The sequence below is a fragment of the Canis aureus genome, chromosome 8 (assembly GCF_053574225.1).
Source record: "Canis aureus isolate CA01 chromosome 8, VMU_Caureus_v.1.0, whole genome shotgun sequence".
NCBI classification, from domain to species: Eukaryota; Metazoa; Chordata; class Mammalia; order Carnivora; family Canidae; genus Canis; species Canis aureus.
In genome coordinates, this window is record NC_135618.1 from 66,447,936 (window position 1) to 66,475,331 (window position 27,396).

Genomic DNA, 27,396 nt, shown 5'->3' on the forward strand with positions numbered 1-27,396 from the left:
TGAGGTGTGAATTGCAGGATGTACTTGTTACTGGTCCTGAGTGGTACTGAACAGAGCAGAATAGTTTTTCATGGAATCTCATCCCATTTGAACTGGGGCAGAGACGGAAATCAAAGTGCCCTCTGTTGACCCAGACAGCTGTCTGACCAGTGACCAGTGTGGACCACCGCCCTGTGCTCACCCTCCCTCCCAGCTTCCATTTGCAGACTTAGAATTCTGTAGATGTAAGGAGACAATCGAGTTATTGTCAGGTGTCAGGCAGTATGCCTCTGTGCCCTTGGACAGGATCTTATTTGATAATTTCGAGAACTCTGCAAATTAGGGTCTAGTAGGCACCACCCCTCTCCCACCTCCAAGACTGCCATGTCCTAATCTGAGAACCCTCAAATATGTGACCTAAATGGCCAGAGGAGGCTCTGAAGATGTGGTTGAGGGAGGGGTCATGAAATGGGGCAAATATCCTGGATTGGCTGGGTTGGCCCAATCTAGCTGGTGACTTAGAAGTTGGGAGACCCTTTCTCAGCTGATACGGAAGATGTAGGAAAGCGGTTCTAAAGGATGGAAAAGGCAAAGAAATAGGTTTTCCTCCAGAGCCGCCCAAAGGAACCAGCCCAGGTGGACTCCTAACTTAAAATCCTAAAATAACAAGTTTGTGTTGCTTTAAGCCTTTTAATTTCGGGGCAATTTGTTTAGGGCAATGGAAAACCGCCTGAATTCTTGTGTTATGGTGAAGATAAAGGCTCCAAGGCCATGCGGCAATTGGCAGAGCTGGGGAAAACCTGGGTCCGGTGCGTCCAGCTCCAGATTGCCACCTGGCCTTCCCGATGGATCTGAAGGGCTAAGGCCTGAGGCTCAGCCACTTCTCAGCCGGCGGTCCCTTTAAGGACTGGGCGGGGGCGGGGCCCGCAGTTGCCTGGAGACCTGCCCGAGTCTGGACGCTCCGAGTCCCGCGCAGCACGTCCCCGCCGAGGTCTGGCAGCCAGGTGAGCGCCCTGCCGCCCTGCCGGTGGTCCTGCGTGCGCCACTACAGACGTGACGGCCAGGTCCGGCTCTTTAGCCAGGCGGCCGCAGCCCCAAGGGCCTGAGCGGGTGCGGTGGGCGGGAGGTGCGGGGCACCCCAGACTCAGAGAACGAGCGTTCCTTTTTCGCTGCCTGATGAAGGAATAAATCACGATAATACGACCTCACACCAGGGAGAACAGAACATCAAAGTTAGTGGGAAAAATGCCAGGAGAAACAAGATTTGCCTTATTTGTAGGTTGGAATTCATTGACAGGACTAGAAAGCCTATCTATAGCAAAGACTCACCTGGGCCTCCCTGGAGAGAATAATGGGGCTTTGAAAGAAAGAAAAACGGGATCATGTTGGTGAGAGCAACCCCGGGTGGGTTGAGGTGGCAGGTGGGGTGTCCAAAGGATACCATCCAAGCAGTGAAGGGTATGGGGAGCTCACTTGCACCCCTCAGGGTGTGAGGGGAGACTAGACCTTGACCTTCACCCCAGGACTCATCTGTGTGTCCTGCTTGTTGGACTGCATGTGATCCTTTCAATGGGGCCAGTTTGGGGGGCCATGAAAACTATGGCTTTGGGCAAACATCATGCCATTTGTCTTCTGGCATGGGAGGCACTCAGTCTGGCATAGGGATTAGGCAGCCAATGACTTCAAGTTCAAAAACAGGAAAGTGACATAAGAATCACTCCATTGGGGGATCCCTGGGTGGCTCAGCAGTTTAGAGCCTGCCCTGGCCCAGGGCGCGATCCTGGAGTCCCGGGATCGAGTCCCGCGTCGGGCTCCCGGCATGGAGCCTGCTTCTCCCTCCTCCTGTGTCTCTGCCTCTCTCTCTCTATGTCTATCATGAATAAATAAGTAAAAAAATCTTAAAAAAAAAAAATCACTCCATCGTTGATAGTGTGTTCCATACTTTCAGGGGTTTCTTGTGCATCACTTCATGCAATTCTTTTTTTAGATTTTATTTATTCATGACAGAGAGAGAGAGAGACAGAGACAAAGGCAGAGGGAGAAGCAGGCTCCATGCAGGGAGCCTGACGTGGGACTCGATCCCAGGTCTCCAGGATCAGGCCCTGGGCTGAAAGCAGCGCTAAACTGCTGAGTCACCTGGGCTGCCCTGGTGCTGTTCTTTCTATTTGATATCTGAAGCAGAAGGAGATTAACCTCAAGAACACACAGCTGGTAAGGTGCAACGCGGGAGCCTGAATCCAGCTCTTAAGCCCTCAGTCCTGCAGATGTAGTGAGAGATGGGCTTTTAAAGTATAAATTTGCAACATGAGGCCATAGGGATTGAGCAGCTAGCTATTTCTCATGTATTAGCTTACCTTCTTGCTGAAACACTATTTTAAAAGAAATGGTAAGTGGCGGTTCCAGTTTTTTAAAGAGTTTTAGGGACAACCAAGGAGATATTTTTATAAACTGGTGGTACTTGATAGTTGTAATTTTTCAAGCTTTGGGAGGAGAACGATCATGACATTGGGTTGTAAAGCTAGAAGTTTAACTACAAGTGAAACCTGCATGTATTTAGAGAGGTGATTTTTATTTTTCAGATGACACTGATCAGCACCTTGAAACAAACAGTAAAGTAAACTTTAGGACTTCTAAAGACAATGGTGAAAGAAAAGAAAAGAGCAGACAAAAAGGGGGATAAGTCTGCCCGCTCTCCCTCCTCTCTCTCCGATTATCCAGACTTTGCCAAACAAGATGGCAACACACCTAGACAGGAAATGTCCCCTGGTGCTGTCCCAACATTGGACATACAACTCAGTGAATTGATGCCCCGAAAAGAGTCCAAATATGATGAGCAGCAGGATGAAGATGCCACTCAGTATGAAGAACCCATTCTCACCAAACTCATAGTTGAAAGGTGATTTTAATGGGCTGCATCTTCCGTGTTCTCCTTTCTACCACTTTGATGCTCTCTGTTCTCTCTCTTCCCGCAATCTCATACTTTGGCTTTCCCTGCCCCCTTTCCTCCGTAGATGATTATAAACACCTAGGTCTCCCTCCTGGAGTTTGAGGTTCAAATTCTTAACTTCCTACTGGACATCGTCCACTGGTCATCAAACCCCCTGTGTCCAAAAGCAAAGACTGCAGGACTTGAAATGAGATCTGGATTAGAGTCACCTCTGCAACATCAGCACCATCATTGAACTTTTCTAAGCCTCAGGTTCTTTTTTTTTTTTTTTTTTTTAAGATTTTATTTATTTATTATTCATGAGAGGCAGAGACATAGGCAGAGGGAGAAGCAGGTTCCCCATGGGGAGCCCAATACGGGACTCTATCCCAGGACCCCTGGATTATGACCTGAGCCAAAGGCAGATGCTCAACCCCTGGGCCACCCAGGCGCCCCTAGTCTCAGGTTCTTAACTGAGGAAAATACACTCATAGAAGGTTCCTCTACATGTTGCTACATTTCTTCCAGCCATTGGCTTCTCCACTGCCCTCTGCTGATTTCTTCCTTCCTCTCCAGGCTGTCCTCCTCCTCTCCTGTGCTTGTGTATTTCTTTTTCCTCTATGCTCACTCCACCTCCTCATGACCTCTTGACTTGACTGTTGGATTCATTTCATAAAGATTTCCCTGCTTTTGGGATCCCTGGGTGGCGCAGAGGTTTGGCGCCTGCCTTTGGCCCAGGGCGTGATCCTGGAGACCCGGGATCGAATCCCACATCGGGCTCCCGGTGCATGGAGCCTGCTTCTCCCTCTGCCTGTGTCTCTGCCTCTCTCTCTCTCTGTGACTATCATAAATAAAATTAAAAAAAATTTAAAAAAAAAAAGATTTCCCTGCTTTCAGGCTCCTCCTGAGCCTCTTATAGAGATTTGCCTTCTTAATTGTTTACATCACTCCCTGGATTAGTTATCTGTCCTATTAAGTCACCTCGTGATAATTAAGACAAATATTATCTCACACACTTTATGAGGGTCAAGAATCTGGAAGCAACTTTTAGCTGGGTAGTATTGGGTTAGGATTTCTGGAGGTTCAGCCAAGATGCGAATCTAAACTACCATCACCTAAAGGCATGGCCGACTGTTCATCCGCTTTCACAGCGGCTTCCTGGCATGCCTGTTGGTGGGAGGCCTCAGCCCCTCATCACACAGACTCCCTCACAGGGCTACTTGGGTGTCCTCATCACCAGGCAGCTGGCTTCCCCAGACAGTAATCCAAGAGAGAGCAAGAGTGGAAGCCACATGTCTTTTATGACCTGATCTCAGATATCCCTCTGTCATTTCTGTAACACTGTAGTGGGCCCCACAGGCCAGTCCTCTTCAAGGTGGGCAAGGCTTCCAGAAGGATATTGAGTACTGGGAGGTGAGAATCACTGGGAACCATTTTGAGGCTGGCTACCACACCCTTAGAAACTTTTGATTCCTTTCCATTATCTACAGAATAAATCTCCCAGCCTGATGCCCTGACTTCAGCCTGCCTCTCTCTTCTCAAACTCTAGAGCCCAGCTAGCCGCCTCCCCACAATACCATTTGTATTTTTACCTTTTGTTTGCAAAGATAGCTTTGCTGGAGTGTTTGTCCCATGTTTCCGAATGACCAAATCCCATCTACTCCTCTGTTCCAGACTTTTCTTGTGCTTCTTCCTAATAGAAAGTAATTTTGCTCAAAACTGTTTTCATCATACTTATCACTTTCTATTACGTGTATTAGCATGTATTCCTTCCTACTACACACATATATAATGTGTATGAATTACTTAATCTGTTTCCAGGTCTCAGCTTCTCCACCAGGTGGAAAATTCAGTCCCAGCAGAGACCCACCCAAGAATATCAGACCTTAAGTCTAGTGGGTACTTGGTCAAGATTTATCACTTGAATGATATTAGTGGTCACTTTTATTTTTATTTCTTAGTTGAAATATGGTCACACATGTTACATTAGTTTCAAGTATACAACACAGTGATTCAACAACCCTGTACATTATGCTCTGCTCCCACAAGGGTAGCTATGATGTGTCACCGTACCACCCTGTTGCCATGCCGTTGACTATTCCCGATGCTGTGCCTTTTATTTCCGGGACTCACTCCATAGCTGGAAGCTTGTATCTGTCTCTCCCCTTCACCCATGTTGTCCAACCTCCCCTCCTTTCTTCTGCTCTGGTAACCATCAGTTGTCTGTATTCATGGGTCTGTTTTTTTGCTTTTCATTTGCTTTTTAGATTCTACCTAGAAGTGAAATCGGATATTTGTCTTTATCTGACTTATTTCACTTATAGTACTCTCTAGGTCCATCTATATTGTTGCAAAAGGCAACATTCCATTGTATAGATGTGTATGTATTTATGTATATACCACATTTTCTTTTTTCATTCATCTATGGATAGACACTTGGGTTGCTTCTAAATCTTGGCTCTTGTAAGTAATGCTGCAGTAAACATGGGGTGCATTTATCTTTTCAAATTAGTGTTTTCATTTCCTTTGAGCAAGTATCCAGTGGTGGAATTGTTGGATCATATGGTATTTCAACTTTTAATTTTTTGAGGTATCTTCATATGGTTTTCCAGGGTGGCTGCACCAATTTATATTCCCACCAACAGTGCACGAGGGTTCCTTTTTCTCCACATCCTTACCAATACTTGTGTCTTGGGTTTTTTTGTTTTTTTTTGGGGGGGGGGTTTGAGTCTAGCCATTCTGACAGATATGAGATGATATCTCACTGTGGTTTTGATTTGCATTTCCCTGATGACAAGTGATGTTGAGCATCTTCCCATGCATCTGTTGGCCATCTGCATGTCTTATTTGGAAAAATGTGTATTCAGGTCCCCTGCCCATTTTTTAATGGGATCATTTGTATCTTCGGTGTTGAGTTGTATCAATTTTTAATATATTTTATAAGTTAGCCCCTTATTGGATATATCATTTGCAAATATCTTCAGTAGGTTGCCTTGTTTTGTTGATGGTTTCCTTTGCTATGCAAAAGCTTTTTATTTTGATGTAATACCAATAACTAATTTTCACTTTTGTTTCCCTTGCCTGAGGAGTCCTATCTAGAAAAATGTTGGTATGGCTGATAACAAAGAAATTACTCCCTGTGTTTTCTTCTAGGAGTTTTATGGTTTTAGGTCTCACATTTAGATCTTTAATCCATTTTTAGTCTGTTTTTGTGTATGGTATAGGAAAGTGGTCCAGTTTCATTCTTCTGCATGAAACTGTCCAGTTTTCTCAACACCATTTATTGAGAGACCATCTTATTCCCATTGTATATTCTTGCCTCTTTTGTTGTAGATTAATTGACCATATAAGTTGGGTTTACTGGGCATCTATTCTGTTCCACTGATCCATGTGTCTATTTTTTTTCCCAGTACCATATTGTTTAGATTACTACAGCTTTGTAGTATATCTTAGAATCTGGGATTATAATGCCTCCAGCTTAATTCCTCTTTCTCAATATTGCTTTGGCTATTCAGTATCTTTCATGGTTCCACACAAATCTTAATATCATTTGTTCTAGTTCTGTGGAAAATGCTGTTGGCATTTTGATAGGGATTTCATTGAATCCGTAGATTGCTTTGGGTAGTATACATTTTAACAATATTCTCACAATGCATGAGCATGGAATATCTTTCCATTTGTTTGTATTGCCTTCAATTTCTTTCATCCATGCTTTATGGTTTTTGAGAGTACAGGTCTTTCACAACCCAGGTTGAGTTCTTAATTACTCTTTCTGCTATTATTAGTGTATGGAAGTGTGACCAATTTCTGTCAGCAGACGTTTATTAATGAGCTACCACGGACCAGCTCTGGGTTGAGCACTATAGAAGGATATTAAAAAGTAGGAAATATGGTCTATGTAGGCAGCGCATAATTATATTCTACATTGTGCTCTTTCTAGAAAAACTCAGCTGAGTGTCAGCAGTATGCTCTTAGTTGAGGGAAGGTGGAGCCTGGGGTTACCCTGTTGTGAGAACCATAGGAGTTGAATATCCTGACATCAGGGTGGTCAGGATCCAGGCCAGGAGCACCTGGAAACATATATGTGGTTTGGGAGTGAGGGGAGGTGTCTATACCATTGAATGGTATATGGCTTCTTTAAAAAATCCCTGAGGGATGCCTAGGTGTCTCAGGTGGTTAAGCTACTCCCTTTGGCTCAGGTCATGATCCCTGGATCCTGGGATCAAGCCCCGTGTTGGGCTCCCTGCTCAGCGAGGAGTCTGCTTTTCTCTTTCCTTCTCCCACCAGCTCATGTGCACGCGCGCTCGCTCTCTAAATAAATAAATAGATAAATAAATAGTTTAGTCATTCCCTCCACCATATTCCAGTTTCCTCCCATGGGTTGCCACAATCTCTCATGAATTAAAAGAAAGTCTTGGGGTTTTACAGGTAAATAATCACACAATCTTCCAGTTAAAACAATTGCCTAACTCTTGTCAATATTTATGCAGATTGCCTAAATTTCCTGAGTTTTCACATGATGCAGAACCTCTAAAACAATATTGAATAAATAGTGGGAAGAGGAGGCATCCTGTTCATGTTCCTGATTTTCAGGGAGTTGATCTTGGTATTTCACTCTCAAAAATCATATATGCTATCTGTTGCTTTTTCATAAGTAGTCTCTTATGTTTAGGTAGTTCCCTCACCTTGTACTGTGACTAGAATTTTTAAAGAAATGATTACAGAATTTTATCAAATACCTTGCTGGCATCCTGCTATAAACCTACAGTCTTTTTCCTTTGATTTGCTGATGCTATGAATTGTGTTTATAGACTTTCTTTTTTTGTTGTTGTTTGTTTGTTTTTTTGTTTATAGACTTTCTAATGTCAAATCTTCCTTGGATTCTTGGACAAATCCCAGTTTGGTCATGGCTGTCACCTGATCATTTTTCACCTGACTTACCCCAGAGCTTAGGGTTGAGTGAGATCCCGAATTGCATGTTATCCACCCAGTTCTGAACTCAAAATCTGAGCACTGTTCTGAACCTCCCACTTCTCCAAAGCCAGCACATCAGCAAACTCTTCTGGCCCCATGTCTAGAATATATCTTTAAAAATTTTTTTTTTCTACATTATCCTAATAAAATACACCTAACATAGGGAGTGCCTGGGTGGCTCAGTGGGTTAAGTGTCTGACTCTTAATCTCAGTTCTTGATCTCAGGGTCAGGAGTTCAAGCCCTGTTCTGGGCCTGCTTAAAAGAAATACACATAGAATTTCCTATTTTGACCATTTTAAGTGTACAGTTTAGTGGCATTAAGTGTATTCACCCTATTGTGTGACCATCAACACTATCAATTTCCAGAACCTTTTTCATCATTCTGGACACTGTCCTGAATAAACTGTCACCTTCCATCTTCACCCCTCTTCACTCTTTCCTTTGGCTGTTAGCTCTTTACACAGTCTTCTTTGGCACATAGCAGCCAGCCAGAGTGTTCTTCTGATGTTAATCTGACCTTGTCCAACTCCCTTCTTAGAACCTTCTCCAGATTCCTCCTAGAGCTCTGGGTTTTACTGTGGCCCTCTGGCCTCTCCTCTTGCCCTCCTGTGTTCCAGCTGGGTCACCCTCCCTTCTGTTGGCTGACCTTGAGCTGTCAGGTTCTTTACTGCCTCAGGGCCTTTGCACTTGCTGTTCCCTCTTCCTGGGATCCTCATCCCTGGGTTCTTCATAGGGCTGTTTGTTTCATGACCTGAACATCTCAATTCAGCTCTCATATCCACTGAGAGGCCTCTGCCTTGACCTCCTGTACACAGCAGCCTCCTCCTACTTATTCCCTGATCACGTCTTTCACAAAAGCTGATCAGGATCTGGAATTATCTTGTTTGTTTGTTTCCTTTGTGTTGTCTGTCTCTACAGTGAACTATGAGCTCCCAAGGGCAGGAACTTTCCTGTCTTGTTCACAGCGCCAGACCAGGGCTTAGAAAGGGGCACAGGGACCCTCGGGGCATGTTTATTGAGTGAATGAGTGTGAGATGTCACTTGGACTTCTTCACTGATGTGAATTGTCAATTTAACTGTCACTTAGATTTGCTTATGCCACTCATTGCCTTTAGCTTTATTTCTTTGTAGCTATGAAGGTGAAAAGGTCCATGGACTATATGAGGGAGAAGGCTTTGCAGTCTTCCAAGGATGTTGCACCTACCACGTGAGTTACCCATTTTGGGAACGGGCTGGGAGGAATTTCAGAATGTCCTGTGAGAGTTTTAGATTAGTATTTTCAGAAAAGACCATTAGTGGGGCACCTGGGTGGCTCAGTGGTTGAGTGTCTGCCTTTGATTCAGGTCGTGATCCCGGGGTCCTGGGATTGAGTCCTGCATCAGGCTCCCCACAGGGAGCCTGCTTCTCCCTCTGCCTGTGTCTCTGCCTCTCTGTGTCTCTCATGAATAAATAAATAAAATATTTAAAAAAAGAAAAGCTCGTTGGTTCTTCAGAAGAAATTAGAAGTATTTTCTGCTCATTTTATTGCGAATCCTGATGACCTATTTTTACGGTAAAAACATGGCTCCATACAACTGAAGTCATCATTTTATTTTTTTTTATTTATTTTTTATTTATTTTTTATTTTTTTAAAAAGATTTTATTTATTTATTCATGACAGTCACAGAGAGAGAGAGAGAGAGAGAGGCAGAGACACAGGCAGAAGGAGAAGCAGGCTCCATGCACCGGGAGCCCGATGTGGGATTCGATCCCGGGTCTCCAGGATCACGCCCTGGGCCAAAGGCAGGCGCCAAACCGCTGCGCCACCCAGGGATCCCTGAAGTCATCATTTTAGATTTTCTTTTCTTGATTTGTATTTATTGTACATACAATATTAAGGTGACTAAATGAAATAAGGATGAGGAAAATCCCAGTATCATCATCATCCTTTCCCAGGAAATGTTTTGGGTGTGCTGTGTGTCATTTTTGTTCCTTGAATGGAAGTATCAGCATTTATGTGGGCCTATTGGTTTGGCAGATAAACTCTTGAATCTTTTTCCACTTATGAATACTTTGCTATATTGCTGCATGGTTTTCATAACTTAAATATTTTGTGGTAAAACATATATAAAATTTATTGTTGTAATGATTTTTAAGTGTAGAGTTTAGTAGTGTTAAGGGCATTCACATTGTGGTATAATCCTCCCCACCATCCATTTCTGGAACTTTTCATGTTTCCAGGCTGAAACACTGTCCCCATCTAAACACTAACCTCCATTTCTTCCTCTATAAAAATAAAATGTATTTTATTTATATATAACTTAATTATATACTGTATATAAATATACACAATATTTAATTATATAACATATATAAGTATATATACTATATATATAGCACAGTGTTCTGACTTATTATTCATTACATACCATAATTATTAGATACTTTTAAGGTGTTTTCATTTTTTTGCCGTCAATAATGATACAAAGAAACATGTGCTTATAATAAGAACATGATTATCAAAGAAATGTGCTTATAATAAGAACAAATTTTTGTGGTTGGGGTCATAGAGCATGGGTTTCAGTACCCTGATTTTTTTCCCCACTAAACATATGACATGTTCTTATTCCTGTGTCATAAAAACTCCTAAAAATGCCATTTTTATGGCCAAGTGATACTAAAATGTCCCATCTGGCCTTTGCCAGTTTTGGAATAAGCTGTCACGTTCATTCTGATCAGAGAATTCTTTCAGCACCATGGCACTAAATGTAGCCCTGGTGTGTGAATACTTCAACACGAACCTTAGTTCTTTTCTTTCTTTCTTTTTTTAAGATTTTACTTATTTGAGAGAGAGGGAGAGGGAAAGAGAGAGAGAAGAGGAGAAGAGAGGAGAGGAGAGGAGAGTGTGTGAGCAGGGGGAGGGGCAGAGGGAGAAGTAGACTCACTGGTGAGTAGGGAGCTCCACTCAGGACTCAATCTCAGGACCCTAGGATCATGACCCGAGCTGAAGGCAGACGCTTAACTGACTGAGTCACCCATGCGCCCAAGACACCCAGTTTATTACGTGGGCCAATCCCTCCCAGGCTGCTGAAGTCGCAGTATCAGCTCCTCCTACCCCAGAGGGTTTGCCTTGGTTACCTAAAGCTCAAGCTGGACCCAGTGGCCTTGCCCTTCCCATACATGTGGGGACAAACACCCTCTGTTTCTAGATGATCTTTTCTCTACCCATTGCCTGCTACATGCCCTGTAAGCTCTCCATATTTTCCTCAGACTCAAATTATTTTGATTAAAAATCATCATCAGGGGATCCCTGAGTGGCTCAGCAGTTTAGCACCTGCCTTTGGCCCAGGGTGTGATCCTGGGGTCCCGGGATCGAGTCCTGCATTGGGCTCCCTGCATGGAGCCTGCTTCTCCCTCTGCCTGTGTCTCTGCCTCTCTCTCTCTCTCTCTCTCTCTCTCTGTGTATCATGAATGAATAAATAAAATCTTTTTTTTTAAAGTTAAAAAAATAAAAATCCTCATAAGTTACATCTCCTTTATTTTTTTTATTTTTTTATTTTTTTGTTACATCTCCTTTAATTTGTGAGAGCGGCAAGTCCAGCAGAATAACTCTGTAGCCCCAGGCCCCACATCATCAGACCTCGGGTTTATCACACATTTAGATCACCATCCCCTAAAGATAATAAAACCAAACACTTCTTGAACCCTTTGCCCTTACCCTGTAGATGCAGCGTGATCCTTTCCAGTCTAATTTGTTAAAATACTGGTGGTTGTGACCATCATCAGTTCCATAATAACAAACAAGAACCAGCCTATGGTTAGAAAACCGCTCCGTGGCAGCCTGCCTGGGGTGAGCCCACATTAACCCTTGCTGGTCAGTAAGGGCTGTCATTCTCCAGAGAAGCGTGGTCAAGAGGATAAGCAACATTACCTGGGGGATTTTTTTCAAAATGCAAGTTCTTCGGCCCCAACCCAGACCTGCTGATGAATCAGTCTCTGGGGTGGGCCCAGAAAATCTGTGTTTCCACAAACCCCAGGCGGCTCTGAAGCACAGTAGAATCTGAGAACCAGAGTTAGAGCACTGTTTACTCAGGGTGTGTCCCCAACACCCATCCCACATCTAACAAGGTGATTCTAAGGCAAAACTGGATGTATTCTTACCTTTCTTTTCTCTGATAGCATTTAGACATTCAGGTGTGCTAAGTTTTTAGTGATTAGTTTTATATGTTAACAGTACACACTAAATATAAATGGACTATACTGACAATAGTATATCATGTACATACATGAATATGTCCAAAGACACAGACACACCAACACCGATAAATCCTAGTAAGTAGCAATCGAGTAGTTGCTAATATCCAGATAATGGTTTTCACCGGGTCTGTCTAGTTTATTTTTTATTTTTTAAAAATTTTTTGGGGTCTGTCTAGTTTAAATAATTTTTTAAAATCCTTGCATTTGGAAGTGCAAAACCAAAAGTGTATGAATTCTTTTGAACTACAGCATTTTTCACTGCTTAATTAGGAGAGGACGACACAGAGTGAATTTACAACTCATTTCACCATTGCATAGGACTGCATGGTGTACATTTTGGGGAATTTGGACAAGTATATTTATGCAAATGGAAAGGGGATAAGGCTCCATCCTAAGAACTAAAACCACAGTGGCAGCTGTTGTGTAGAATCAAAGACTGGTGCTAAGGGTTTGTTGTTCTGTTTTGAAGGGTATGTTTTCAGAAGGACTCATGCATGGACAAGGGACTTACGTTTGGGCTGATGGTCTGAAATATGAGGTAAAGCACATAATAGGTAATAGTTTTTAAACTGTAATTAATGAAACTTTTAATGTCCAGCTTCCCACAGTTAAACCCACTACTTTCATAAAAGTAATTCAGCACATGAGTTTAAGAAAGTCCATAGTACCAGAGAATATAGGCGAAAAGCCTTGTTACTGTACAGGCTCCTCTGTTGATCGTTACCCATTTCATCTGTAAATTCTAGAGGTCCCTGTGTGTTCTGTGCATGTACAGCACACATGCCTATATTTGGCCTTTCTTACTCTTTACAAATACAAATAGTTCATTATACATTCTCTTCTGTACCTTTATTTTTTTGGAGCTCAGACTGTAGCCATTCATCCAGCTTCACCTATTTTTACTGGCCACTTTTATTCCTTTTTTCAAGATGGGTTGTGGGTCTCAACCCATCTTGATGGTTTAAAGGAAATGTATATTTTTAAAATCAATAGCTGGAAGGCTATTCTAGATATTGCAGTTGCAGAGCTGCTAGTGATGGCATTTATAAGTGGTAATGAAAATAAGAGGGGGATCCCTGTGTGGCTCGGCGGTTTAGCGCCTGCCTTCGGCCCAGGGCCTGATCCTGGAGTCCCATGATCGAGTCCCATGTCGGGCTCCCTGCATGGAGCCTGCTTCTCCTTCTGCCTGTGTCTCTGCCTCTCTCTCTCTCTCTGTCTCTCATGAATAAATAAATAAAAATCTTAAAAAAAAAAAAGAAGACACATGCATGTAATGTACATATTCAAGTAGCAGCCAAGTGAGGGAAACAGACATGTTTGGGCCAGGTGGGCAGCTCACTGGGGCTGGACAGTGGGAGACAAGCACTCAGAGGCTCAGGGGAGCCTGAAGATCTGGTGCTTTGGGGCCAGCCTCTCCAGGGAAACTTTACCCGCAGCACCCTGCCTTCTAACCTGTGAGTTTCTGGAAGCTCTCAGGTGGGAATCCTTCTGGTAGGCATAGACCCTTCCATACCAGCTTAGATAGGAGGGTTGATGGACAGGATTTGGGCTGTCACAAAGGTACCTTCAGGGAGGTCAGCTAGCCTCATGCAATCTGGCCCATGGTCAGGCCAGGCCACCCTGTCCTCTTTCTTCTGCTGGCCGGATGCCTCTGGTGAGTTCATGTTCCTGAGAGAATCCAGTGGCTCAAGGCTGTGGTGCTTGGAACTGCGTGCTGCCCACTCAGCTGAAATCCTGGCCCCAAGCAGAGCAGATTCTCTAGAAGGCACCCACAGGGATGTGGTTGGTTGATGTGTCTGCAGAATATTTTGATGAACCACAAACATAAAGAAGAGTTTCCACCAGTTGATCACCAAGCCAGGCTAATCACTGGTGTCCCCTGAGGAGAACACTGGAACCCAGACTCTAAAGTTCCTAAGGCCAGGACAAAAACCAACACCTTTTCATGTTATCCATTTGCCTCTTGGAACCTTGTCTACACACAGCTTCCAGCTGTTTTATCCTGCTGGGGCTTCCACTCCGGGGAGGGGAGGGGAGAGAGGACAGGGTATGTTAGAGAAGGAAGGGGGAGGGTAGAAGCTGATGGCCGGGATACTCCACTGTTTCCACAGAGGAGAGACAGGAGCAGTGTGCAGTAGTCAAGGAGATGTTGCAAACCATCCATGGGATTAGGGGTCTCACAACTGCTTTTTCTCACTGAGCTTTCTTATCCTAGGGGGAGTTTGTGAAGAACATCCCCATGAACCATGGTGTGTACACGTGGCCAGATGGCAGCACCTATGAAGGAGAAGTGCTACACGGTGTGAGGCAGGGATTTGGTATGTTCAAATGTGGCACACACCCTGTGTCCTACATCGGCCACTGGTGTCACGGCAAGAGACATGGGAAGGTGGGTGAGGCGGCCACGTAACTTCTGCCCGTAGATAGGGTGAACAAATACAGGGGGTGGGAAATGGGGGGCTGTTGTAAAAGTATATTCAATTGTTGATTGATGTGAAATTCACAGCACGCAAAACTGACCAATCCAAAGTCAGCAGTTCCGTGGCATATAGTGCCCTCGTAGCCTTGTGAGACCCCCACCTCTGTCTAGCCCCAAAACCTTTTTGTCAGCACTCCAAAATAAAACCCTAGGCAGATATTTCCCATCCCAAACCCCAGCAGCCCCTGTCTGCCTTCTCTCTCTATGGGTCATCTATTCTGGTTGTTTCGTATAAATGAGACCCTACAATATATTACCTTTCATGTCTGGCTTCTTTCACTCAACATCATGTTTTTTTGAGATTCATCCATGTTGTAGGTACTTAATTCCTTTTGGTGACTGAATAATACTGCTCCAGTGTATGGATGGACCACATGCTGTTTATCTGTCCATCCTTTGATGGGTATTTGGGCTGTTTTCATCTTTTGGCTTCTGTGACTAGCACGGCTATGAATGGGTGTGTAAGGATGTATTGGGGTACTTGTTTTCAGTCTCTGGTGTATAAACCTAGGAGTGGAGTATGGTAACTGGGTGTTTAACATTGTCAGGAACCTTCAAACTGTTTTCCACAGCAGCAGGACCAGTTTATACTCTTTCCGGTAATGCACATTATATTCACTTTTAAGTCAAGGTTGCTCTTCCTGGCACTGCTATTTCCCTTCTGTATAGGATTATAAAATACCGTAGCCATGTTCTTGGAAAATGTAAGAAAAGAGTCTACCATTATAATCATCACTCTGCTCAGATTTAGACTGTTCTGTCAATTGTATTGTGTTTTCTTTTCCTCCTCCCCCCTCTCTCTTCCCTCCCCTCCCCTCCCTTCTCTTCTCCCCTCCTCTCCTCTCTCAGCTCATAGCAGTTCAGACTAGGATGGGGGTGGTGACTTCTAGACCATGGCACCTGGATGCAAGTCAGCTTGATGATGGGGAAGAAAAGAGAAAAATTGCACGCTTCCTCACACACACACACACACACACACACGCACGTGCAGTGAGATGAACCAGTGAATAAACAAGCAATCTGAGGCCATTTGGTGTAGATCCAAATACATGGTAGCTAGTACTATTCCCTAAGAGGAGTCACCAAAGAAAGGTTACTCCATGGTCACTTATACTCAGAAATAATACAATTTCACTTTATCACAGGTAGAACCCATCTTTCTTTATACTCAGAGGCAGTAAAATAAGTATGATGATGAATGGATAGAACAAAAGTGGTTTGGGTACTGACATGGGATTCCTGAGTGGCTCAGTCAGTTTAAGCGTCTGACTCTAGATTTCAGCTCAGATCTAAGCATCTGACTCTAGATTTCAGCTCAGGTCATGATCTCAGGGTCCTGAGATCCAGCCCCATGTCAGGCTCCCACTGGGTATAGGTGGAGCCTGCTTGGGATTCTCTCCCTCTCTCCTTTTTGCACCTTCCTCCTGCTTGTGCAAGCACTCACTCGCTCCCTCTCTCTCTTTCCCTCCATCCCTCTCTCTCTCTCAAAAAAAAAGAGCAGGGAGCGGGACTGACCTTTACTTGTACAGAAGGATCTACCGCTCACTTTAGGTAACAACAGAACAGGATTGTTTAGGTACTCATCTGACTCAAAGTTACCAAGTAAATGGATAGACCGAATATAATGGATGTGGTCATTCCACACCTTACTGTGATACCTCATCATTAGGGAGTAATTGATCTGTGATGTGATGGCTACTTTACCATATCCTTGATTACAAAACAGAGACATACCACGGGTTAGGTGTCTTGCCCATGTATGACATTGACTTCCATGGGGTTAGATTCCTTAAATTCATGTACTTTTTAATCTTTACCTTTAATAAACATTTGTTTTATGAGGCTTGATATGTTTTAATGATATTATTTGTTTTAGGGCTCTATTTATTACAATCAAGAGGGTACCTCCTGGTACGAGGGGGACTGGGTACACAACATCAAAAACGGCTGGGGGATAAGATGGTAGGTATCGCTGCTGCCACACGTGGGGTGTGGGTGAAACATGTGTTTGGGGGCCCAAATAATTTTCACTTAGGTGACTTAAAGATAAGGTGCAGAGGGGCGCCTGAATGGCGTAGTCTGTTGAATGACCAACTCTTGATTTTGGCTTGGGTCATGGTCTTGGGGTGATAGGATCAGGCCCCACATCAGGCTCTGCACTGGGCATGGAGCTTGCTTAAGATTCTGTCTCCCTCTCCCTCCCCCACCCCAGCTCATACACGTGCTCTCTCTAAAATAAAATAAAATCTTAAAAAAAAAAGATAGGGTATAGAAATTCCAGGGAACACATTTCCTATATAAGCAGGGTAGAATATCTAAATTCACCCCAATATAATCTCCATAGTGATGAAAACATTCAATGGAAAATTTAGAGAAACATTATATTAAGTGAGGTTTAATAATACAATTTCACTTTATCACAGGTAGAACCCATCTTTCTTTGTTCTCCATTAATCACAGATATCTATTTCTGTATGTTTTCAGAAGACTCTTGACATGTTTCTTTGATTTTGGATCAAGCTGATAGAGTCAAATATTTTAAGGACTGGAATATTCGGGGGAGAAATGTTAAGTAATAATGATTCCATAGGGAGTTAGCTTTAAAAGACTTAAAATCCCTGTTCTTATCTACTTTATCACCTTATTAAATGATCAGAGGATTTAATAAAGTGGTTTATCCTACTCCTAAGATGATTATTTTTACTGACCACATGCCTATCCATTGAATTTAAGACTGTATGGGCACAAGGGTTGGATTTTTCAAAGGTGTTTAGAGAAGTTTTTTTTTTTTTTAAGATTTGTATTTATTTATTTGAGGAAGAGAGAGAAGGATAGAGAGAAAGAGAATGATCAGTGATGAGGGGCAGAGAGGGAGGCAAAAGCAGACTCCCTGCTGAGCAGGGAGCCCAGAACCCTGAGATCCTGACCTGAGCCGAAGGCAGACACTTCACCAACTGAGCTACCCAGGCACCTGTAGAGAAGTTTAAAAGTCTTCCTAAAGATAAGTATAGTATGTAAAATAACTGACTGTTTTCCGTTTTTTTTTTTTCTTGTCCCAGTTACAAATCTGGAAACATATATGAAGGTCAGTGGGAAAACAATATGCGCCATGGAGAAGGCAGGATGCGGTGGCTGACAGCCAATGAGGAGTACACGGGTCAGTGGGAGAAGGGGATCCAGGTACTGTGCCAGCTGGTGTGACCGGAACACATCCCCACGGGGGCACTGATCTTCAGCGCATGTGTCACTCCATATATCATCTGATGACCTAAAACTTAAGCTCTGTGAAATTTAGAAACCCGAAGTATGATTTACTGGTCCAAACCATCTTTTTTTTTTTTTTTAAAGTACATTTTATCATTTAGGTTCCTCTGAAGGTCTTATGCATACCAGTGAGGTCATGGCATTGGCAAATCCATCATTCCCACAGCTCACATGTGGACCAAAACAGTTCTTTGTACCTTAGAAGCAATGTATTTCCCGCACAGAACAGAAAGGCTTTATTGATGTGGTTAATTTCATATGGTTTATATAGTTAGGATTTTCTAATAATAACTGCATATTAATCTGGTAATTGGGAGCCTTGCTAAGAAAGCTTTGTCTGTTTTTCTCACCTGTATGCTTTTTCTTATCCTCCTTTGCACTGGCTCAGACCTCTTGGTGTGGTTGGTACTGAGTGGAGAGAGCAGCCAGCCTTGCACTTTGCCTGAGCCCTAGCGGACAGCACTCGGTCCTTGAGTGATGTTTGCTGTGGGGTTTTCATGGGTGTTCTTGATCAGGCCAAGGAAACTCTCTAATCTTAATTTGCTTATAATTTTTATCATGAATGGATATGAAGTTTGTCTAATGCTTTTACTTTTTTTTTAAAGATTTTATTTATTAATGACACATAGGGAGAAGCAGAGACACAGGCAGAAGGAGAAGCAGGCTCTATGCAGGGAGCCTGATGTGGGACCTTATCCTGGGACTCCGGGATCACATCCTGAGCCAAAAGCAGCCGCTCAACTGCTGAGGCACTCAGGGGTCCCATCTCATGCTTTTTTCTGCCTCTAGTTAGATAATCATGTGGTTTTTCTTTTCCAGTCTGTTGTTAATGTTGAATTACATTGATTGATTTTCTTTCTTTATTTTTTTAGGGGCGCCTGACTACTCAGTCAGTTAAGTGGCTGCCTTCGGCTCAGGTCTTGATCCCAGGGTTCTGGGATCAAGTCCCACGTCAGGCTCTCTGCTCTGCAGGGAGCCTGCCTCTCCCTCTGCCTGTGCATCTGCCTCCCTCTGTGTGTCTCTCATGAATAAATAAATAAAATCTTTAAAAAAGAATCCATTTCTTGCTTTGACTCTGTCTTTCCCCCACCTTTGCTTGTTTCTTAAATTCCACATATGAGTGAAATCATGGTATTTGTCTTTCTCTATTTGACTTATTTCACTTAGCATTATAGTCTCCAGCTCCATCCATGTTGTTACAAATGGCAAGATTTCATTCTTTTTTTTAAATTTTATTTATCCATTCATGAGAAACAGAGAGAGAGAGGCAGAGACACAGGCAGAGGGAGAAGCAGGCTCCATGCAGGGAGCCTGACGTGGGACTCGAGCCCCGGTCTCCAGGATCACACTCTGGGCCGAAGGTGATGCTAAACCGCTGAGCCACCCAGGGATCCCCTCATTGTGGTTTTGATTTGTATTTCCCTGATGATAAGTGATGGGCATTTTTTTTCATATGTCTGTTGGTCATCTGGATGTCTTCTTTGGGAAAATATCTATTCATGTGTTCTGCCCATTTTTTATCTGGATTATTTGGCTTGTTTTGGGTGTTGAGTTTTATAAGTTCTGCATGTACTTTGGATACTAACCCTTTATCAAATGAGTAATTTGCAAATTTCTTCTCCCATTCTGGAGGTTATTTTTTAGTTTATTGATTGTTTTCTTCACTGTGCAAAAGCTTTTTATTTTGATGAAATCCCAATAGTTTATTTTGTTTCCCTTGCCTCAGGAGACCTATCTAGTAAGGACTTTCTATGGGTGCTGTCAAAGAGGTTACTACCTGTGTTCTCTTGTAGAATTTTTAGGATTTCAGATTTTACATTTAGGTCTTTAATCCATTTTGAATTTATTTTTGTGGTGATCTAAGAAGTGGTCCATTTTCATTCTTTTGCACATAGCTCTCCAGTTTTCCTGACAACATTCGTTGAAGAGATTTTTTTCCCCCCACTGGATGTTCTTTCCTGCTTTGTTGAAGATTAATTGGCTGTGGGACACCTGGGTGGCTCAGTGGTTAAGTGTCTGCCTTTGGCTCAGGGTATGATCCTAGGATTCCAGGATCAAGTCCTACATTGGACTCCCCACAGGGAGCCTGTTTCTCCCTCTGCCTGTGTCTCCGCCTCTGTGTGTGTGTGTGTGTGTGTGTGTGTGTCTCTCATGAATGAAAAAATAAAATCTTTTTTAAAAAAAGATTAATTGGCTGTATGACTGTGGGTTTTTTTCTGGATTTGCTGTTCTGTTCCATTCATCTGTCTCTATTTTTGTGATGGTACCAAACTGTTTTGATCACTACAGCTTTGTAATATAACCTGAAGTCCAGAATTGTGATGCCTCTAACTCTGCTTTTCTTTTTCAAGATTGCTTTGGCTATTTGAGGTCTTTCATGGTTCCATGCAAATTTTAGGATTCTTCTAATTCTGTGAAAAATACTGTTGATATCTCGATAGGGATTGCATTAACTGTGTAGATGGCTTTGGATAATATAGACATTTTACCAGTGTTTGATCTTCCAATCCATGAGCATGGAATGCCTTTCCATTTCTTTGTGGCCTCTTCCGTTTCTTTCAGAAGTGTTCTATAGTTTTCAGAATATAGGTCTTTCACTTCTTTGGTTGAGTTTATTCTTAGGTATCTAATTATTTTTGCAGTTGTAAATGGGTTTTCTGACTTTCTCTTTCTGCTGCTTCATTATTGGTGTATAGAAATGCAGCTTATTTCTATAGGTTGATTTTGTGTCCTATGACTTCACTGAATTTGTGTATCAGTTCTAGCAATTTTTTGGTGGAGTCTTTCAGGTTTTCTATATTGAGTATCATGTCATCTGCAAATGGCAAATGTTTCACTTTTTCATGGTAAGAGTGGACTTGTGTGTCTTGTCCTATAGGAAAAGCTCTGTTTTTCCCCAATAAGGATGATATTAGCTGTGATTTTTTTTTCCCATATGGCCTTTATTATGTTGAGCTATGTTCCCTCTAAACCTACTTTGTTGAGGGTTTTATCATGAATGGATGTTGTACTTTGTCAAATGCTTTTTCTGCACCTACTGAAATGATAATGTGGTTCTCATCCTTTCTTCTATTGATGTGGTGTATAACATTGATTTGTGAATATTGAACCACCCTGGCAACATAGGAATAAATCTCACTTGATTGCAGTGAATGAGGTTATACTTTTTTTTATTTTTTATATATTTTTTTGAGGTTATACTTTTTTAAAGAGAGAGAGAGAGAGTAGCGTGTGGGTGGGACACAGGGAGTTGTTGACAGAGAGAGAGAATCCTCCTAAGCAGGCTCCACACTCAGCACAGAGCCCAACATGCAGCTCAATCTCATGGCCCTGAGATCACGACCTGAGCTAAAACCAAGAGTTGGATGCTTAACCAATTAAGCCACCCAGGCACCCCTGTCTGTTTATTCTTGAGTAAGTTTTAGAGGTTTGTATTATTGAAGGAATTTGCCGATTTCATAGAAATTTGTTGGTACAAGGCTGTTCATAATAGTCTCTCAGGATTCTTGTAATATATATTATATGGGATCTATAGTGTTGTTTCCTATTTCTTTCAGTACCAGTTATCTATGTTTTCTCTGTTTTCTTCAGTCTTGCTAGAGGTGTATCCATATCATGAAATTCTCTAAGAGCCAGTCTTATTTATTTTCTCTTGAGTTTTTCCAGTCTTTAACTTGATACCTACTCTTTGTTATTACCTTCCTTCTGCATGCTGTGGGTTTAATATTCTCTTCTTTTACTTGAGTTATAGGATGGAAGCTTTATTGACTTGAGACATTTCTTCTTTTCAAACATAAGCATTAAATACTAAAATTTTTCCTCTTAGCACTGCTTTCTCCAAATTCCATTAATTCTTTTTTTTTAGGATTATTTATTTGTTCCTGAGAGACCAAGAGAGAGAGGCAGAGACATAGGCAGATCCTAGGACCCTGAGATCATGACCTGAGCCAACCACTGAGATACCCAGGCGCCCCTGCATCCCACTAATTCTGATATATTTTAATTTTTGTTCAGTTCAAAATATTTTCTAATTTCCCTATGACTTCTCTTGGGTGTATTATTTTGACATATGTCATTTAATTTCCAAATAGTTGGAGATTTTTCCAAATATCCTTTTGTAGTTGATTTTTTGGTGTAATTCTCCTGTGGTCAGAGTACATATTTTGTATGATGACATTTCTTTTTTTTATTAGAGTTTAATTTGCCAACATATAGCATATTACCCAATGCTCATCCCATCAAGTACCCCCTCAGTGCCCGTCACCCAGTCACCCCCACCCCCCGCCCACCTCCCTTTCCACCACCCTTTGTTCGTTTCCCAGAGTTAGGAGTCTCTCATGTTCTGTCTCCCTCACTGATATTTCCCACTCATTTTCTCTCCTTTCCCCTTTATTCCATTTCACTATTTTTTATATTCCCCAAATGAATGAGACCATATGTTTGTCCTTCTCCAACTGACTTACTTCACTCAGCATAATACCCTCCAGTTCCATCCATGTCGAAGCAAATGGTGGGTATTTGTTGTTTTTCTTTTCTTTTCTTTTCTTTTCTTTTTTATTTATTTATTTTTTTTTCTTTTCTTTTTTTTTTTTTTTGGTATTTGTCATTTCTAATGGCGAGTAATATTCCACTGTATACATAGACCACATCTTCTTTATCCATTCATCTTTCGATGGACACTGAGGCTCCTTCTACAGTTTGGCTATTGTGGATATTGCTGCTATAAACATTGGGGTGCAGGTGTTCTGGCATTTCATTGCATATGATGACATTTCTTTTAAATATGTCATGGTTTATTTGGGCCTCAGGATATGGTCTGTCTTGTTAAGTGTTATATGTATTTCTGCTTTTGTTGAACGGAGTGTTCTATGGATGCCAATTAGATCACACTGGTAGTATTGTTCAGCTTTCCATATCACATTACTCATTTTCTGTCTACTTTTTCTTTTTTTTTAAATTTTTTTTAAATTTTTTTTATTTATGATAGTCACAGAGAGAGAGAGAGAGAGAGAGAGAGAGGCAGAGACATAGGCAGAGGGAGAAGCAGGCTCCATGCACCAGGAGCCCAATGTGGGATTCGATCCTGGGTCTCCAGGATCGTGCCCTGGACCAAAGGCAGGTGCTAAACCGCTGCGCCACCCAGGGTTCCCCTGTCTACTTTTTCTACCCATTTCTTTTTTCTTTTTTTTTTTTTTTAAAGATTTATTTATTTATTTATGAGAGAGAGAGAGAGAGAGAGAGAGAGAGGCAGAGACACAGGAGGAGGGAGAAGCAGGCTCCACGCCGGGAGCCCGACACGGAACTCGATCCCGGGACTCCAGGACCGCGCCTTGGGCCAAAGGCAGGCGCCAAACCGCTGAGCCACCCAGGGATCCCCTCTACCCATTTCTGAGAAGAGTGGTGAAGAGTCCAAGTATAGATTCATCTATTTCTTTCAAATCCATCAATTTTTGCATCATACATTTTTAAGTTCTGTTGTTAGGCATGTACATGTTTAGGACTGTTATGTCTTCTGGGTAAATTGACCATTTTTATCATCTGGTCATGTCCCTCTTTAGTCCTGATCATTTCTCTTCCTCTGAAGTCTTTCTCTGGTGTGAATATAGCCACTCCAGCTTTCTTTTTATCTTTTTAATTTTAATTGTGGTAAAATACACATAACTGAAAATTTATCATCTTAACCATTTTTAAGTGTCCAGTTTAGGGGCATCCACCCCCACCATCATCTTCAGAACTCTTTTCATCTCCTCAGGCTGGGACTCTGTCCCCATCACTCACTCACACCCCTTCTCCCAGCCCCCTCCTCCACCCCTGGCGCCCACCATTTATTTTCCTGCCCCTATGAATCTGACTCCCTTAGATATCTCATATAAATAGAATTATATAGTATTTATTCTTTTGCAACTGGTTTATTTCACTTAACATCGTGTCTTCACGGTTCATCCATCTTATCCATCTTATTTTTAAGGCTGAATAATATTCTGTTGTATGTTTATATCATCCATTTGTTTATGTGTTCATCCATTGATGAACACTTGGGTTGCTTCCACCTTTTGGTTATTGTAATAATGCTGTTATGAACATGAGTGCACAAGTATTTGTTTGATTCCTCGCTTTCAATTCTTTTCAGCATATACCCAGAAGTTCTAGGAAGATATATACAGAGTCATCCCATTGTGAAAAAATTGTGTCTTTCTATGTGTTCTATGTACGTATGTGTAATACATTGACTCACTACATACAATTGCATGTGCCTGGGGAAAATACAGATGAATTCTCAAACTCTCAAGTAGTGGTTATCTCTGCTAAGTGGGATTGAAGAGGGAACATTTTTTTTTTTAATGAGGCTGTATGTAAAAATAAATAAAATTTAAGGTAACGATTTATCAGTATCAAGTCAGGCATTTTATATATACTATATTCAGTCTTTATATCCAACCTGCAGGATAAGTGTTATTTTCATTTTATGGATGAAACCCAGAGGGCTTAAATAATTTGCCTTACGTCAAAAGGCTGGTTAGTAAGTAGATGACACAGAGGCTGAACCCAAATCTGTGTGACTCTAAAATCCATGTTCTTTGTCCTTTGAAGTGAGTCATTGTATTTGATCTATTGACTGAATTTTATTTTAATTTTAAAAGATTTTATTTATTTATTAGAAAGCAAGAAAGTGCAAGTAGAGGGAGGAAGAGGTATAAGCAGATTCTGTGCTGAGCTCAGAGCCTGACGTGGGGTTCCATCTCATGACCCTGAGATCATGACCTGAGCCCAAATTAAGAGTTGGAAGCTTAACAGACTGAGCCACCCAGGTGCCCCTATTGAGTGAATTTTAAATGGATTCAGGTAAAAAGAGGAAATATTTGAGTATTTCCCATGGAAATTTGTTTTGTTTTCAGAATGGCTTTGGAACACACTCATGGTTTCTAAAGAGAATCCCCAACTCCCAATACCCTTTAAGAAATGAATACATAGGAGAGTTTGTGAATGGATATCGTCATGGCCATGGAAAGTTTTACTATGCCAGTGGAGCCATCTATGAAGGAGAATGGGTGTCCAATAAAAAACATGGCATGGTAAGTGCAGACGTGTGAAGAGCACATTTTAAAGATTTTGTGAAGCAACTGGAATACCATAAAAAGCATGTCATTCTTTGGTAAAGTGCATAATCCATTTTTGCATAGGATAACTTACTGTTTTATTAAAATGATTACATGAAATTTAAAACAACTTTCAACATAACATCAGTATCCTATATATTTAGAAGATATTTACTTAGTTTATGTTATGTACATAGATATGTGTGTTAGGGTGGTTTTGTTCACAAGTAACGGAAAATCTAGCTTACTCATCCACAAACAATAAAGAATAAATTGGTGTTTTTCTTTCTTTTTTTCAATAAATTGGTTTCAGGGTTGGTTTGATTCAGCAATGCAGTGATGTCAGGAGTTTTCTTCCATTTACCCATGATGTCTGCTACCATGTTGTCAGCTTTACCCTTAGGCTGCCCCTCCCTCATGACCACAAGATGGATGCTGTGGTTCCAGGCTTCACATCCACATACCACACTAAGTAGAAGGAGAGAAGAAACTCTCTTCTGAGAAGCTTTCCACAAATATCTTCAGTGTGGCTGAGCTGACTTGGGTCATTTACTTACCTCTCGATCAGACTGACTGTTGGCCTGTGTTGGACAAATAGCTAGAGAGCTGCTATTTGGTGATGGGCACTCTGCTAGTCATTAGTATAGTTTAATAAGGCACCTTCTGTGACCTAGAGGTAGCTGAGGAGAGGTTGTGGGACAGACAGAGGAGGAGGAGGAGGAAGAGAGAGGATTCACACAGTGACTCGAGAATCTAGGAGCCTGATTCTATGTGAGCTAAGTGCATGCCTTAAAAACAAAAAACTCCAAAACAAAACTCCAAATCCTTGAAAATGGTACAGAAGTAGATTAGCAGTGGTTTTCCTGAACTGTAAATCTTTCTATCTGCAGGGCCAATTAACTTTCAAGAACGGGCGTGTGTATAACGGTGCATTTTCCAACGACCACATAGTGGAGTTTCCAAATCTTGAAGTTGAGTTCTTAAGTCACCTGGATCTGTCTTCAGAGTCTTCCATCAAGAGCCAATACACTGGATCCTCCATCAGTGCTGGTAGGGGGTGTGCACCTGTCAGATGCATGCAAATTAATTTAAATTATCAATAGAATCTACTCATCAAGACACACTGAATATTTCAGAAAACACAAGTTTCTGTTTGTGGGGGTGCGCCTGGGTGGCTCAGTCCGTTGAGTGTCTGCCTTTGACTCAGGTCATGATCTCAGTGTCCTGGGATTGAGGCTGGGATCAGGCTCCCCGCTCTGCAAGGAGTCTGCTTCTCCCTTTCCCTCTGCCCGTCTGCCCTGCTTGTTTGTGTGCTCCATCTCAAATAAAATAAATAAATAAATCTTTTTTTTTTTTTTAAAGATGTTTCTGGGGGAGAAACTGCTTTCTTAGTAGGTTTTTGAAATACTTTTTTTTTCTTTTTTTTTTTTTTTTTTTTGAAATACTTTTATATCCCACTTTGGTGGAAAATAATTTTGACCTAACATTGAAAACAATTTTTTTAACTTCCAAAAGCATTTCATTTTCTTTTTCCAAAAGCATTTTAATTTGCTAGGTGCAGTGGTAACATTGACAACTTTTAACATTGCTTTTCACCATTATCCCCTCTATTTGCCTTTATTTGCTAGAAATTATCAGAAAGCTCGATAGCAGTGAAAGTATCTCTGTGTTAGGATCAAGCATTGAACTGAATCTCAGTTTGCTGCTGAGTATGTACCCTGAGAAAGATCAAGCAGAGGAAAAGAAGCAGGTAAAAACCTTTCATATTGTTATACATTTATATTTTAAGCTTAAATATCAACAGTCTCCACAGTCTTGGGAAAATATAGCCTTAGGGTAGCTGTCCTGTGTGTCTTTCATAAGCCAATAGATGCTTTGTGTACCATCCCATTTAATTTGCAAGGCAGCCCTAGTGAAGAGGCTTTGTGAGTAAACAGAAGCCTAGATAGAAGGACTCAGTGAATTAACTAGGCCCAAGTTATCCTCACCTCCAGCTTTGGTCTGAAGGCCAGGGGTGTGGCACCCCAACTACAGGACATTAATTCTGCTGTGAATTATTATGGGCTGCTGGGATTTGAAAGAACTTTAAACTCCTAAAAATCATTAGAAATCTAGAAATCCGGGCAGCCCGGGTGGCTCAGTGGTTTAGCACCTGCCTTCGGCCCGGGGCATGATCCTGTAGACCCAGGATCAAGTCCCACGTTTGGCTCCCTGCGTGGAGCCTGCTTCTCCCTCTGCCTGTGTCTCTGCCTCTCTCTCTCTCTCTCTCTGTCTTTCTCTCTCTCTCTGTCTTTCATGAATGGATGAATAAAATCTTTAAAGAAAAAGAAATCTAGAAATACTAAGAGACAGGGAAAATTATGTGTACGCAGACTTCATTTGATTAACATCTGGAAAATCCCATCCACCAAATTACATGTTAGTATCACGATCCCTGCTT

The 27,396-nt window shown here is 41.9% G+C and overlaps 1 protein-coding gene across 3 annotated transcripts in view; it reads left to right on the forward strand.

The window, feature by feature from the left end:
• Positions 1-114: 114 nt before the first annotated feature.
• RSPH10B (radial spoke head 10 homolog B) overlaps positions 115-27,396 on the forward strand; it is a 59,998-nt gene continuing 32,716 nt past the window's right edge. Inside the window, exons 1-10 of one of the 3 annotated variants that reach the window (XM_077907762.1) lie at positions 115-983; positions 2,559-2,875; positions 9,012-9,087; positions 12,586-12,654; positions 14,332-14,505; positions 16,472-16,557; positions 17,655-17,775; positions 24,756-24,932; positions 25,847-26,006; positions 26,585-26,706. In XM_077907762.1, coding sequence (XP_077763888.1) covers positions 2,619-2,875; positions 9,012-9,087; positions 12,586-12,654; positions 14,332-14,505; positions 16,472-16,557; positions 17,655-17,775; positions 24,756-24,932; positions 25,847-26,006; positions 26,585-26,706 — 1,242 coding nt within the window. In that variant the 5' untranslated portion in view covers positions 115-983; positions 2,559-2,618. The remainder of the gene's footprint in view (positions 984-2,558; positions 2,876-9,011; positions 9,088-12,585; positions 12,655-14,331; positions 14,506-16,471; positions 16,558-17,654; positions 17,776-24,755; positions 24,933-25,846; positions 26,007-26,584; positions 26,707-27,396) is intronic. The other 2 variants (XM_077907763.1, XM_077907764.1) reach the window with 2 other exon arrangements.